At 42.0% G+C, this 14672-nt stretch overlaps 1 protein-coding gene across 6 annotated transcripts in view; it reads right to left on the bottom strand.

Moving 5' to 3' along the window:
• Positions 1 to 14672, bottom strand: part of auts2a (activator of transcription and developmental regulator AUTS2 a) — a 306284-nt gene that overhangs the window by 175345 nt on the left and 116267 nt on the right. For all 6 annotated transcript variants that reach the window (XM_063894507.1, XM_063894509.1, XM_063894508.1 and 3 more), the window contains one exon: positions 5310 to 5411. In XM_063894507.1, the coding sequence (XP_063750577.1) occupies positions 5310 to 5411 (102 nt within the window). The remainder of the gene's footprint in view (positions 1 to 5309; positions 5412 to 14672) is intronic.

The raw sequence follows: 14672 nt of genomic DNA, 5'->3' as shown, positions 1-14672 counted from the left end.
CCTGAAAACATATGGATAGGATTCAGGCGCTCAATACTTTCAACCTTCAACAATGACATTCAACACCACTTCTCCAGTCCATTAATCTTCCATGAGAATAGATTTATCATCCGCAGCATTGAGGGATTGCATTGAGTCAGCATCAGCCAGAACAGTATTTACCACACCAACCTCACTCTGTATCAATTTCAACAATTAAAGGGCCTTATTTTACCAGGCGTACAGTAACACACAAACAGGAAAGGTCGCAATGTTCCTCTGATACCTCATATTTTATGTTGTGTTTCATGCCTGTAGTTGTGGTAAATAATTAGCAGAGATAAACTAGTGCCATGTCTTCTTAACCTGGGGCCTGCTTCGAGGTCACTGCACACAATCACACCGTGCTTCTCTCCTTCTGATTAGATTTCGGGAGAGTTGATGCAACAGAGTCTGAGTTAAACACTTGTGAACGTGGGCAGGGAGGCATGCGTGCCCCGAGCACTTGTAGAGACAAGCCATCCAGCGGGACCTCTCACAGGCCCCTGACGGACATTCGGCTGTTGGGGTACTGGCAGGGCGATGGAGGCAAAGGATAATTTTGCCCGACTGCTGTGTCACAAAGTGTCACAATCTGTCGCTGTCCACCCTTCTTCAGGCAATTCGAGAGAAAATGGAAAGAGAAATAAAAGAGAGGGAGACGAGACAAAAGGGAAGTTGATTTGGAGAGCCAGAGGTGATAATAAGCATGTCTGTCCACTTTCTAGGGTTTTGTGGGTGTAACCAGTTTGTTAGAACAAGTTAGAATCCCCAATAATATGTCTGCATTTGTATTGTTTTTGGTATTTCAATCTGCCCTGACTTATTTACATCACTGCTGAAAAACCCATTAAACAGTCCAAGAGACTGTCAAGTAGTGCCTGTACTGCATGTGCTGCTCATTTCACACCACAGCTATGCACACACTGGAGCCTCAGCAAAGAGTACAATCCCACAATAATGAGCTAATTATAGGTACAACATTCCTGCTTCCGTATCTAAATGTTTCTCTCTTAATAGGAAACATTTCAAATTATTGAGAGGCAGAGAGAGAAAGAGACGGATAATTGATGCAAGCAATTACAAGTCCTGTGTCGGAGCAAATTGGCCAGCATATCTGGACATGTAGGGGGACTGCGACCTCATTTACATCAGAGTGTCAGGAAATAATTGGAGAATGTACTGAGGAGGTGGGATTACATAAGCAGTTCACTTGGACAGTGAGATTTCTTCCAAACAAGAAGCTTATGCAAAGACTGTACACCTCGAGTCAAGGACAAAACATTATGTGCAGTCTCGGTATGCTCCAGCAAACTCAATCATAACAGTGATTTTAACAACAACAAAAATACTTTATGACATTAATCTGCTTCCAAAAGCTGTAATTTGAGTATTGGAAATGGTTTCACCACATGCACACAGGATTCTGAATAGGCTGTCCTGTTTTCAGTGGAAAGCCAGTAATAACTGAGTTCAGTTTTACTAGACATCAGAGAGAATTTAGCTGTGTTTGGACTGAACCCGCTTCAAAAGCATGGGAAGACGATGTGCTTGACTTTTAACAATATCACTTCCAGATGTTTCATTACAAAACAACTTTCCAAGGCCTCACCGCAAGAAAACCTTCACTTTGTGCGAGTGGAGCCAGGACACACGTATGGATTTCAGGAACCCACAATTTTACATTTTCATTTCAGTTGGAAGAACCAGCATGAAAAAATGTCTGGAATAACACCAATCCAGTGGTATATATTACTTTATACTGTATATGTATTATATATAAACATGGTTTCCAAAAGCACTGACAGCATTGCATCTATTTCAATTTGACAGAATTGACTAAGTAGCATCTACAGCACAATGTAACGGTTTTGGCTGAGGACTGAAATATAGGGGTGCATTCATTATAGTCTGCCTCTTGTGCCATCATCAGGCTGGCTAACACTGACTGGCGGGCTCTGACCCAGTACTCCGGAGCTTCTCTCTAATGGACCCACCTCTCATCAAGAGCCTTGGGTGGAAAAAAAAGGAGTAACATGCTGTTTACTCGCAATCCCGGGCCAGTAATTGCCAATTTATTTGATAGGCAGCTGGGTAATGATGGCATTTCACCCCTTGCCGCAGAGACTAAACGGGAGTGATTCATCCCAAGCTCCCTGCCCTCCCTGATCCAACAGACTCCCTCTGCTCAGGACTGCTGCCTGCATGAATGTCTGCCACCCAGACTGAAGGGGTGGGGTGTAGTGGGGGATGTGTGTGTGTGTGGGGGGGGGGCATGTCGGCTTCAAACAAAACCCAAAAGGGAACCCAGCGCTTCAGAGCAAATGCGGCTAAGCCTGCCAATTTAGCTGGGGTTTGGGGTTGAAGCAAACACAGACGAGCTGATGTGCCATTTGTAGGCCTTAATGAGCTGGCAGGGCAGAGTGAGTAGGGAAGGCGAGCGGGAGAGAGGAAGCTGCCAGGCCTGACCTCCTCTGGCCTCCATCTCCCTGCCAGCCAGTGCCAGGTCGGCAAACTCGGTTCATCTGCTTCATCGGAGCGTGGTCGCTCCATGAGGGGAAGGGAGTGCTAGAGCAAATACCATTAGCAAACTGTTGGCTCTAATGAACAGTTCGGGTCAGAGCTTGCTCCAGTCTCACACCGCTCCCTGGTACTAACGACTGACTTAGATGCTTTATCTTTGTGTTTGCACTGTACAGGAGCTGAACCACAGGAGCAGTACAGTTGCTTTCTGCAGTGTTACAATCACAATACTTTTAACATTTCAGTGGAACAAGCACATTGACCTCCAAAGAAGAAAACATAACATTTTAAAGTCAACCAATGTTTTCTTTCATTATAAAATAAAGGAATTTCAGTAGTAAACTAAAGTTTCTGTTTTCACCAATTTTCTTGTTGTCCTCCCTTCAATCCAGGGAACAGAGGTCTGCTACAAATGCTACGACTTGCACCCATTGCAACGTCTGAAGTGGGTTTTGACAGCAGAGCTGGAAGGGACTTGTTCAGAAACCTGTGGAGACCAGAGATGAAGACACACACATTCGGACCAAACAAGGTGTACAAGGGGTCTAAAAGTCTTTCCTCATGCTGTTTAGCTTTCAGCAGCTATTCAGAATACATGCTCCATCTCCTGCGAGATTTCTTGACCAGACGCAGCAGGGGGAACCAACGCGGCAGTTCTTTTCTAACCTCCAGAGTGTACGGAGAGGCTAAAAGTCAGCTCAGGTCGATGTGATTATAAAGAGGAAACTAGAGTTTCTGCTTGAGGAAAACTGACATCCTTAAAGCAAACTGATTTATTTTTGAATTTAGGAAATGTTTCAATAAAATAAATCACAGTAAACACATGTGACTGTAGCTGTTAATCATATTCAATGTAGTGAATAATTTCACATTCAATGTTCAAATTGCAATAAGATGAAGTGAAGTAACAGTGATCCTGAGTTATAGTGGCATACCATAACATGATGTAACTTTTTAGTGTATGACAAGTCAAAGTGTATCAAAGGCATGTAATGTAAATGGCAGGAAATGGTTTGCCAGTGAGGATCAGTGAGATTGTGACTGTTGCAAATTATGGCAAAAGATTGTCATTTTAAACAGTGAATAAAGATTTATCTGAAGCAAAGGCCTTTAAAACATATATATGAATATCAGAATATATGAAAACAGATGAATACTTGTATGTCCCTTTAAGATAAGACCAACTTGAAATTAAAAACTTTGGTGCCAACTGTCCTAAGGTAATGAAAAGGGTTTGATTTGGAGCTATAACATGCATTAACCTTGCATAAACTAAAAACAGGAATCCAGGGGTAATTTCCCAATGATCAAACTGTATTTCAGTGTGTGCTGTTGCATAAGACCTACAGTTTGTTGCTGTAACAGTATTTAGTGATTAGAGATCAGGAGGTAACAAGTGACAGACTGAATGCTTTTATCCTTCGGTATGACAGCCATGTTAAAGCATCCATCCATAGGTTGAATGTCAAACCCCCATTGTTTAAGCAACATTTGTCATGGTGTACTGCTGCCACGGTGCAGTCAGACAGAAATCACGAGTATCATTTCAATTTCTGTTGTCAAGATCAAATTACTTATTTCATTTCATGCCCAGTCAAGCATCGTGAAGCTACACGTAGATCCGTTTTGCTTCAGTTGTTCGACCATGTCTTTCTCAAAGACTTGCGCGCCTCTCAACTGACAGCTTTAATTATGGCCAGATATCTGATTGCTTCACTGTAGAGTCTCCACACAAATCAGAGAGAAGGGCCGGGAGAGTCTGGCAGCAAGGTCCCTCGAGCCTTCTCACTTTACATCCTGAATATGTCACAGGGCGAGGGGGGGGTGTGTGGCCCCGCTCTTTCTTCTGTCAGCTAATGCTCGCCTTCAGCTCCTCGTGTGTGTGTGTATGTGTGTGTGTTGAAAATAGTGCTCATTACCTGAACTACTTCAACAGGGCACTGAAGACATTTAAGATTTACCACAAAGTGCTCTGCTGAGGCTGAATGTTCACGTTTCAACACCAAAAGAAATCCTGACAAAATAGATGATATGACATCCATAACTCACCTTTTGTCTGGGACATTCCGCAGGTGCATGCATGGCCACACACACATGATGACTCTTGGATATTGAAACTGCAGGAGAATTTATAACATTTGTGCTGATAGATCATGCTCTGATTGACAATCCAAGCCTGATATTTTAAAGTACTACTTATAACTGTTACATGTGATGATGAAGAATCAAGGTTTGAGGTGAAGTTGTACACGTTTCCTACATGACACTGTTGCTTGTAAGGCAAATGTTGTGCAACAAGGGATTTAACAAATGAATACCCCAAGCAGATTACTTGCTAATGAATTGGGAGATAAATATTTTGAGTAATGGCATCTCTCTTTATGAACAAATATTTAAAAGATTGATTTTCAAACATAACGCATGTAACTATTGTTTAGATACTGGAACTTCAACCACTGCTTTTTAGTCCAACTTGAGATCAAATATAAGATATTTTTGGTATGTTCATATTATTTGAGACTTAGACCACTGGATGTAAATGTAAAATCTACTTTGAGAAGGTTAGTTAATGAAAGTTGTTTGTATTATTCTGTAGAATTTCTTTTCCGTTTGGTATATATTTGAAATCCTAACTAGGTACACAAAATGACTGACTGGCAATGATCTCAGATATTTGTTTTTGCCATTATTTCTAAGAAGATGAATCACTACAAACACAGGACCTCAAATGCCCCTGAATCAGTACGTTTAAGTGTTAATGTACTCACGTCTGTCAGCCTGTCTCTGGAGCTGCTCCTGATGGAAGGCTTGGACCCTCCGCTTACACTCTCGCTGTCGCTGCCCTTACAGTTGTTCTGCCCCGGTTTCAGCTGCCAAACATAACACACAATGATAGCAAGGGTTAACAACATGAAGCAAAACTGGTTACACTGCTGTTTAGAGATCAACATGTATAACGCTGGCGCAGCGATGGCGTCACACACAAATGGGCTCATGAATATGTGTGAACTGGCCGGAGCCGCGGCGCTGTCTCTGTAAATCTGTCATGTTTCTGAGCCTATTCAGCAGCCATCACTCCGCTTGCCAATGATAGACGCCATCTGATCTCGCAGTATGAGACTCCTCTCAGCCCACGAAATAGAGAACAGGGACAAAGACCCCTCCAGAACCTTCAAATGGAGCCACTATCCTTTCCAAGCAGACACCACATGCCGAGGCAGCAGGAGCTCAGCAAGTGTCATCCTCTAGACACTCTGTTGGAAATGCTGCAAAATTAGAGGAATAAAAAGGAGGATGTGCCAATCTGGCCAGCATCTGAGGCCGCTCAAAATCTGTAGAACAATAAAAGACTCTTGGGAGTGCAGAGATGAGTGGAAGGAAGAGGTGGGGTCTTTACTTCGTGGCCAAGTCTGCGATTTATGTCGTCTGAAGCTCCCAGGCTGCTCCTTCCAGACCAGACAAACACTGCAGGTTTCATTTCAAAGCTCATAAAAAGATGGCTTTATGGGACACTCTAGTGAACGGCTGCTCTGCCAAATAATAGGAAAAGCAGATCTTGGCGCTGCACACACAAAGGACTTGGACTATAATATGATGGCATTCGCCTTTCCGCTCTTCAGCTCTGGAGGGAGGGAAGTGACAGCGCTACAGTATGTTTTTTACCTCTCATTCAGTATTCTCTTTTCAGGTATTGGCCATCATTTAGTGTGAGGAAAGGGCACAAGTTGTGGGAATACCAAAAGAACCCTTGAGTTGAGCGGGTAATTAAAATGAAAATGTTCCCCTTTCTGTACCCATTAGCGGTGTGAAAGGAATCCTATTCCTTGGGAGAATTGCATGATGGGTGGAAGGCGGGTGGATTCGCTAGAGTGTAAATGTGATAAGAGATTTTGAGCACAGGGAATGCCTGATGGGCCTGTTTGACTTGCGTGCATGTGCACGTGTCTGAATACGTTTGTGTGCATCAGTGTGTGTCTATGTAGCCACGCACTCCTGAGACTATAGCACACAAGGATCAAATGTGGCGCATGCACTGACACACCAATGCCCCGCGCTGTGATAGCACTAATTACCTCCAACACATTTTATTCCCACAATAACCAGGGGCACATTTCCTCTCTCTTTCTTGTAAATGCCAGTTTGACTGAGGGGAGTTTACATATTTTTTGAGAGAAAAGGGGAATAATATCTCATCCACCCTGGCCTGTGAACTGAATCTGGAAGAAAGAGCGAGGGAAGGTGTTTACTCCCCGGTCTGTGGCTCCTTCATCAAAACATGTTGACCTATAATATTTATTAACCAGGCTGTGTCCCTGCTGACAACACTGGGCAGCGCACAGCAGCATTCTCATGCATTTATGAATGTGCTCACACAAAAAAACACAGGCCTTACTGAAAGCGGCTGCTGACTCCTGCATCACACATATATACTGTATATATATATATATATATATATAGACACACACCAACCGAACTCATATAGAGAAAGCTTATAAAGAATATTATCAGGTGAGGGTGGTAGATATATGGAGATTTTATTAATCAACGTGGTATCAAAGTGACTCTGTAGTAGTGAAACCGTATAATCACATCGTCTGTATCCTGGCTTATCAGTGGGAAAGTACTCCATGAAATCAGAAATCTTGCACAAATTTAAATCTGTGTAATGTCTGAAGAACATGTCTAATAAAGACATTCCAATAAAGAGCGGCTCATCTTTCAGGGCTATTACATAGCTCGGGACCTGATTACACAGCTATTTGAAAACGTATCCCTCAGCTTGTTCCTTTTAATTTCCCCTTGAGCTCCTTTAAATTACTTTGGAGAATTGTGATTTTTTTTTTTTCCTTCCTTCGTCCGCTCTCTCCTTTCGGAGTTTCACATGATGGATTCATTTCTTTTTTATGGTGTGATTAATGGATGTCTTCAACAAATGGAGGGAATGCCGGTGGTCAGTGCCATCAAAAAGTAAAGTTGATATTTAATGACCTGCTGTCTGTTAATAAATGTAAATGAGAAGCCCATGTGTGTGGGTGCAGGGAGGGGGGCAGTCTTTGTGACCTTTGCTTTAATACCACTGGTCGGATCATTCCAACTTCCTACTGCATGCAAGTCATTGTACTGTGTTTATTTTGATAGCCTGTAAAACGTATCCTCAGTTTCAAACGTGTAATGAAACCCAATGCACTAGAGATCAAAGGCAGGGAGATGAGCCGTTTGAGTGTGTGTGTGTGTGTGTGTGTGTGTGTGTGTGTGTGTGTGTGTGTGTGTGTGTGTGTGTGTGTGTGTGTGTGTGTGTGTGTGTGTGTGTGTGTGTGTGTGTGCAGATGCCCCAGATTGGCGTGTACTATTGCAATAGCATAAAGACATTAATTAAAATGCAGGTCGAGGCATACGGACGCATTTATTTAATGACCTTACTGTATCTGTGCAGCTTGGGTAAGAACTGGCCCTGCAGGAGGATAACAGACAGATGGTTTTAATATTCCAGAGGCTAATTTCACAACAATTAAAGACACAGCCAGACATTAGCGTCTAATGAAACATTTAAACTACTAGTAAGTGCATCTGCCATTAATTTCCACACAGTGAGGTCTTGTTTTCCTGCAATCTGTTCTGTGTTAAGGGATAAGGTTTTTTTTCCCTGTCTCTCTTACCAGTCTGAATTCACTGAAGTAGAGCATCAACAACTGTTTTCAATCAGCAGTCAGCGTGAGGCTTTGGAAAAGAGCAGCCGAAACCTCAGCATGAAACAGTTCAGCCCGCAAGTATGAGACATCATTTAACGATTCTTATAAATCATTCTTTGAAAATAATAGAAATGCTTGATCTTAAGTTACTAGAAACTATTCTAACTGTAACTGCCATACTTTATTTGAACAGTGCAGTGGTGACAACTGAACATCCCCAAACAATTACAATGCATCTGTAATGTCTGAGTTTCCAGTGATACTCATAACTGAGTCTAACAGAGTTTAATTTACTGTCATTCGCAGTGAGTATTTTCATTTTAATGCAGTAGTACACTAACACCTACACATATCCACTGATTGATTGATGTACAATCATTTGGGGACTTTTGTTGCAAATTCTCTTTAAATCATAACGACAACACAAGTTCTTGTTAATGTAGGATACATTTGTTACGTACATTTGTATTTAATTTAATATTCCATTCATTGCACTCTTATAGTTCATATCCTGCTTTATATTGTGTTAACTTCAATAGTGTTTATTTGTCAGATTATTTATCGTCAACTGTACATTTACAGTTGACTATGAAGATAAATAATCTAATAATCTAATTGCGGTTTATTTTCTATTTCTATTTTGAGATGTTTTTATTTTAGAATTGTTTGTTTCTCATTTTTTATTTCCAATTACGTGCAATGCCTTGTTTTGTTTTATGCTGCTGCAATAAAAAAAAGTTTCCCAGTTTGGGATTAATAAAGAACTTCTTATCATATCTTATCTTACACAAAATCAAGAGCTTTGCAGCTGAAACGCAATATAATCTCAAGACGTCATACTGTATGAAATGTACGCTAGCATGCTAATCCCAACGAAGCTAAACAATCAAAGCGTCCATATTATCTGGAAGAAAATCGGCATATCACTAATTACTAATCTTCAACCTATCTAAATACATACAAATGAGCTGTCATAGACTTCATTTCCAGTAATGTGTCAGTAGATTTTACTTCTTGACCGGCCTTTGACTGAAGTAAGTTCCTCCTGTAAAACTTACTCTACATTCACTAATACATTATCCACACTTTTGAATTTCAATAAGTCCTCACATAAATGAGAAATAACAGTAGGACCTTTCTTTTCAACATATCTTTAAAGGTCTGGCTGAAACAAATAGATAACAAACAGCAACCTAACAGCAGCATTATTGAAACTGCAAAAGGAAATACCAAAGGTGCTATCGAATGTCATGAACGCTGTCTACCAAAGCCCAAGATGCACATCCTGATAATACAAGAAATGTCATTAAAAGAATAAATCCATATGGAATATTTTCATTTTAGTTTCTGAGGTGAATGGCAGCAGAGAGCTAATTGTGTTGCAGGCACTAAAGCATAATTCAGAACACACACTGCAGTACGTCCCCAGATCAGAGTGCGGATAAATTATGAAAGATCTCATTTAAATGGTTTCCCCTGAAAAGTACAGCTATTACAACATTGTCTTGAACATGTGGAGTCAATTATTTTCTCACCTACTGAAAAGTGCTCACCGTTGCCATAGTGGAATTTTACAAGTGTATTGACTTATTCTCAAGGGCTGCACTACAGACGCGATGCAATCAAGCACAAAAGTAGGCCTGCTAACATTTCTAACCACAAAGGCCTTTTTAAACAGAGCCATACACAACACAGCAGCCCCCCCCCCCCCCCCCCCCACCCGGCCAACCCCCATACCTCATCCCACAGAAAGAAGAAAAAAAAAAAGGAAAACGGAGAGAGAAGCGGGCTCAGTTTTCTGTACTGGTCTCAGTGGGATAGCCATCAGCTCCTGGTTTCCCTTAGTTACGCACAACAGCAGCTGTGGAGCTCAGCGGTAATAAAACCTAGAACAATTTAACGGCTTTTATTGTTCTTCTGCGGCTTTCAGAACAGCTAACCTGTCCTCTCAGGATCTGGCAGAGAGAATCCCACTAGGGCAGCAATGAAAGAGGATCTCATTTACCTAAAAGCGCTTATACATTTTTAATTTGCTTTAACAAGTAAATTAACAAGTCCCTCATTTGGGAAGTTTTATGGCTGCTTGCCACTGAGGGAGGACAATGAAAGTTTTATAGATAATCCGCTACCTAGGCTGTGTTGCTGATAATAAATTGTCTATTTCCTGCGGCACTGTCAAATCCCCTTGGTTTCCACTGACTACTCTTTGAATATCTCCTTTATGCTGCCTTCAGAGGTCTATATACCAAGGCTATTAAAGTGCTTGTGAGCTTCACGACTCAGCAGTTAAAATGAACAACTTGAAGAATTCCTGTCGACTTTATAAAGGCGCTCTCGGATAGCCTTAGGAGACACGATTGCCAAACATTAGACCACATTAAACATTGCTAATTACGTCCATACCAGCCTCTACATCACATCAGCCTCACAGCGAGCCCGTGGAGTAAACCCACTGTGGGCTGGCCGACAGCAGCATTTGGAAACAGCTGGGCCTGTTTAACTCGCAGTCGGGTTTATCTGAAGAGACGGTTATGTAAAAAAAATGGGCTGAGGGTTTTGTCAGGCCCTGTGCGGGGGCGACAACAAGCCCTACGTCATCTTTATGACAGTGGCTGTGTTGGCAAGCCCACCAGTGTGGCCTGGCTCTGACCCTGTGCTCAGATCTGAGGCCCAGCTGCTCTAACTGCCGCAGACAGGAGCCCCGCATGGCCCTCTCGTCACCCATAACCCCCTTTGCCACCCTCGCTCACAGCCTGTCACTGAGCATCAGCGCTTGGCTTCCATTGCCCCAGATTTGTTTACTGTTAGATCTGTGTGGCAAAGAATCACAAGCCTACAGTGTGAAAATAACCCTTAATACCTCTTTTTATCCCTGGAGTTGTAGCATGGATGTCGTGTGTACTTTCATCACTGTGACTAAATGACATTAAAAATACTTGTCATGTTTATCCCGAAGCCTACTGTTTGCCTGTGGATAAGATGTCACTTGCAGTCAGCCAGTAAAGCAGTTTTTATTAGTCCCTAAGAATGTAACCATGGAGAAGCTCCATTTCCTTTCAATCCTCTAATCATTGAGCGGCAGTGATCTCTGGCGACCTTGTCAGACATCATTTTTCTAGCAGGGGAGAGATCAGTGAGGCCAAATGCACTCACTCCGACCAATCTCAGGCCACAGAGGAGGCTTTCCTTGCCTCTGTGCTGGAATGTGAAGCCAAAGCAAAGATATAGAGCCACTGAGGAATAGTCAGTGCAGCCGCAGGGTGAGAGCATCCTGAGAGGAGGAGTAGTGGGAAATGGAGGCTTGGGGGGTGGGGGACCAGAGGAGGGGGGTAAACGTGGCTGAGAGCACTGTCTTGATCTCATCAGTCATCCTAAGGACTCCATTTCCTCAACCGCAGGCTGGAGGCTATAGAGCTTGTGGCTGCATTTATATATTGCCATAAATCTCTGATCTATGACGACATTACAGACAAATCAATATGCTTTTAACATCCATCCTCCGCCCCGCGTCGCAATCACCCTTCCTCCTTCTCACAAATGGTCATATAATGCTGTAGTGTGGTGGATTGAGTTATGGGGACAATTCCCAGATTTAATAATGAACTGGGCAGGTGGAGAAAAATTGTGTGGTGGTGGGGGGGAGAGAATATAAGAGCAGCGGGAGACCTCTACTCTCTCAGATCATATCTGAACATCTTGTTATAGTAGCCCCGCGTGGCAGTAAAATAACCTTCCTGCCCACTTTACGCACCTCCAATTTCCAGCGCTCTAACATTTCCCATGTACAGCAGACAGGCAGGCAAAGAGGATACTACTACTAGCTACGATCCCAGAATGCATAGGGGGACAGGGGGAGGAGGGTGCTGGAACTTGGGGGAGGTCAAAAAGATCCCTCTATCTGCCCGGTCGCGCGCTCATCACCACATAACTGCTCATCAAAGAAATTTGCATGCAATTAATTACATGATTCCCCAGCTCTTCAATCTGTGCTACTGAGTCGTTACTTCAATATTGGCTTTCAGGGACCCATCCAACTAAAGCCACAGTCAGTGTGCCAAATCACAGCTCCCCGAGCTGGGCAGCCTCAATAAAGAGAAGCCTGAAAAAAAAGACAGCTGAGAAAGAGCCCTCTCCTATCGGCTTGCAGGGGCTATCATTTCTCTTTTTTATTGCCATTTATTTTCCACCAGGAATTCACTGCCAGTTTATTGGCAGGCCTTCCAGTAGATGGAGGCAATGAAATTTAGCGCAGACACTTAACACTGGGTCAAGCCTTGTGTGGGGCTCATGTGTGCTGGTAATATGATAGACAAACACTTCTTGTTTAAGCTCTATTATGTTACAGGAATATCTCGGAGTGCTCGGTATGACACGCATTGCTAGAGAATATCCAAATGTGCAAAACCATCGCCTTTCAGGAAGGAGGAGAAGATAGATGCATAAAACGTTAAATGGCAGAGCACTGTAGCCCTGGCTATTTAAGAAAACCTAAATAGGTCAAATCTATGCTAAACCCTGAGGCATCAAATAACTACTGGCTTAAAAGTGATAAACAAAGCTAGAAAGCGGATAAACTAATTGAGATGAATTAAAAGACATTCCAGTCACTAGAGAAGGCCACTAGATGAACATATTAATTATATTTATTTACACCCACTCTGAAACAAAACAGACACGACCTACAGTACAGCAATGCAGTTCACACACATTAGTTCAAACTGTATCAAGTCAGACTGCAACAGTAAAGACTTTGTGAGCTTTCTTCACTCATATCAGTTATCTTTCCTGAAAGCTCATAACTGCAAGCCCTCCTTGATCAACTGATGAATATCTCTAGTGAGTAATCATCCTATTACAGTTTATAATAATCCACTGGGCATTTAAGTGACGGTCAAAGGGTCATAGCTGATCTCTGGTAAGCAGGTGGATATTGCAATTTAGTTAACTGCCTATCATGCACTCTGCTATGGCTTCCATGCTGGTGTAAACCAACAAGTATGATTGCGTCTCACCTTACCTGCTATTCAGGGGATTAGAGGGAGCTGTAAAACCTGATGGCAGGATATACATTTCCTATTTGGCTGACCCAATGTGTCCACCTGGGGCTGGCGCTGTTATCCCTAATCCCCGCTGTAAATGTCCTCATTTAGCCACCTTCCTGAAATTCACATCTGCTGTTATCAAGTCATAAAACAAGACAGTGCAGTATGCTCCCACCGTATTAATAACAGCCTGAGTTTGCCTGCTTCGTGACGACTATGCTGGAAAACATCTGCTCTGGCTGCTGTAACAGACTGGTAATGGGACACAGCAAAGAGCCAAGGGCAACACAAATACAGCCAAACAGCATGATTGTAATTGAAATAATCAGGACTTCAGAGACAGGAAGTAACTCACATGTTAACATACTCTGCTTTTTTGATGTAAGATGGTACATAAAGCCATTATGATGACTGAACATTGGCCATTAACATAATACCACATTGAAAGTGTACTTGACTCCCTTTCATCTGACTGGCCATAAAGAAGCAGCTGCCCATAATGGACTGGTAGGCAGCAGACTGGCTGGGATCTCTCAGAGAACACACCCTGCATTGTTTCAGGGCTGCCTTCATGTGCTGTTAAAAGTATCGCCATTATCAACCACATGTAAAAGACCCAAATACAACTGGCAATAGGTAAATATTCTATATATCTTATTCTTGGATTGTAAGAAATATGTTTACCCCCCACCCAAGTATTCGCTCACAACTAATTTTAATGCAATCTGTGAGGTTTAAGTGACTTTTAGAGCTAGTGGTACAAGACTGGGCAACAGGAAAAAGAGCATCTCATTTTCCATAGTTACCTTGTTTTTTGCAATGTGCATTTCAGCTACCGGGGATAGTAACACAAAAGGAATATAGATTATTTAATCACTTTAAGTTAAAATAACGCTTTACTCTTTTTTAATGCAAAATAATTGAGTAATCATTTTCCCGTACCCATAGGTGGACAGAATTGCAGTGAAAGTTAGGATTTTATTTAAAAATTATGTAAATGAGGATGGTTTCATTATTCTATAGCCGTTAGATTTTTAAAGCAGAAAAACTGTGGGTTGCCAATTTAAAGTTTGTCTGTTTCGGACAAGTATTCTACCATCAGAGCTCACATTTATTCTGTAAGTATACTCAGCCTCAAAAGACGATTACACAAAGTGGAGTTGCTATGTGAAAAATATTAGAAGTTGATATGAAATAAATGTTCGAGAATTGCTCAAGTTTGCGCATTTTGTTATAGATTTAAATCCTCCCATTTCCATTTTTTAATATGGCCTCAAATGCATGTTGTTTATTCTTTGTTTATGTACAGCAGCATAAACTTGAGAATGCACTTTCAGTCTTAGTTTAATAAACCACTACTGAAAGATGGAACATTGCCTTATTTCTCTAAACTTTTAAT

This window comes from Eleginops maclovinus, chromosome 11 (assembly GCF_036324505.1).
Source record: "Eleginops maclovinus isolate JMC-PN-2008 ecotype Puerto Natales chromosome 11, JC_Emac_rtc_rv5, whole genome shotgun sequence".
NCBI classification, from domain to species: Eukaryota; Metazoa; Chordata; class Actinopteri; order Perciformes; family Eleginopidae; genus Eleginops; species Eleginops maclovinus.
Note: the sequence above shows the minus strand (reverse complement) of the source record. Positions and strands in the feature narration are given on the sequence as shown.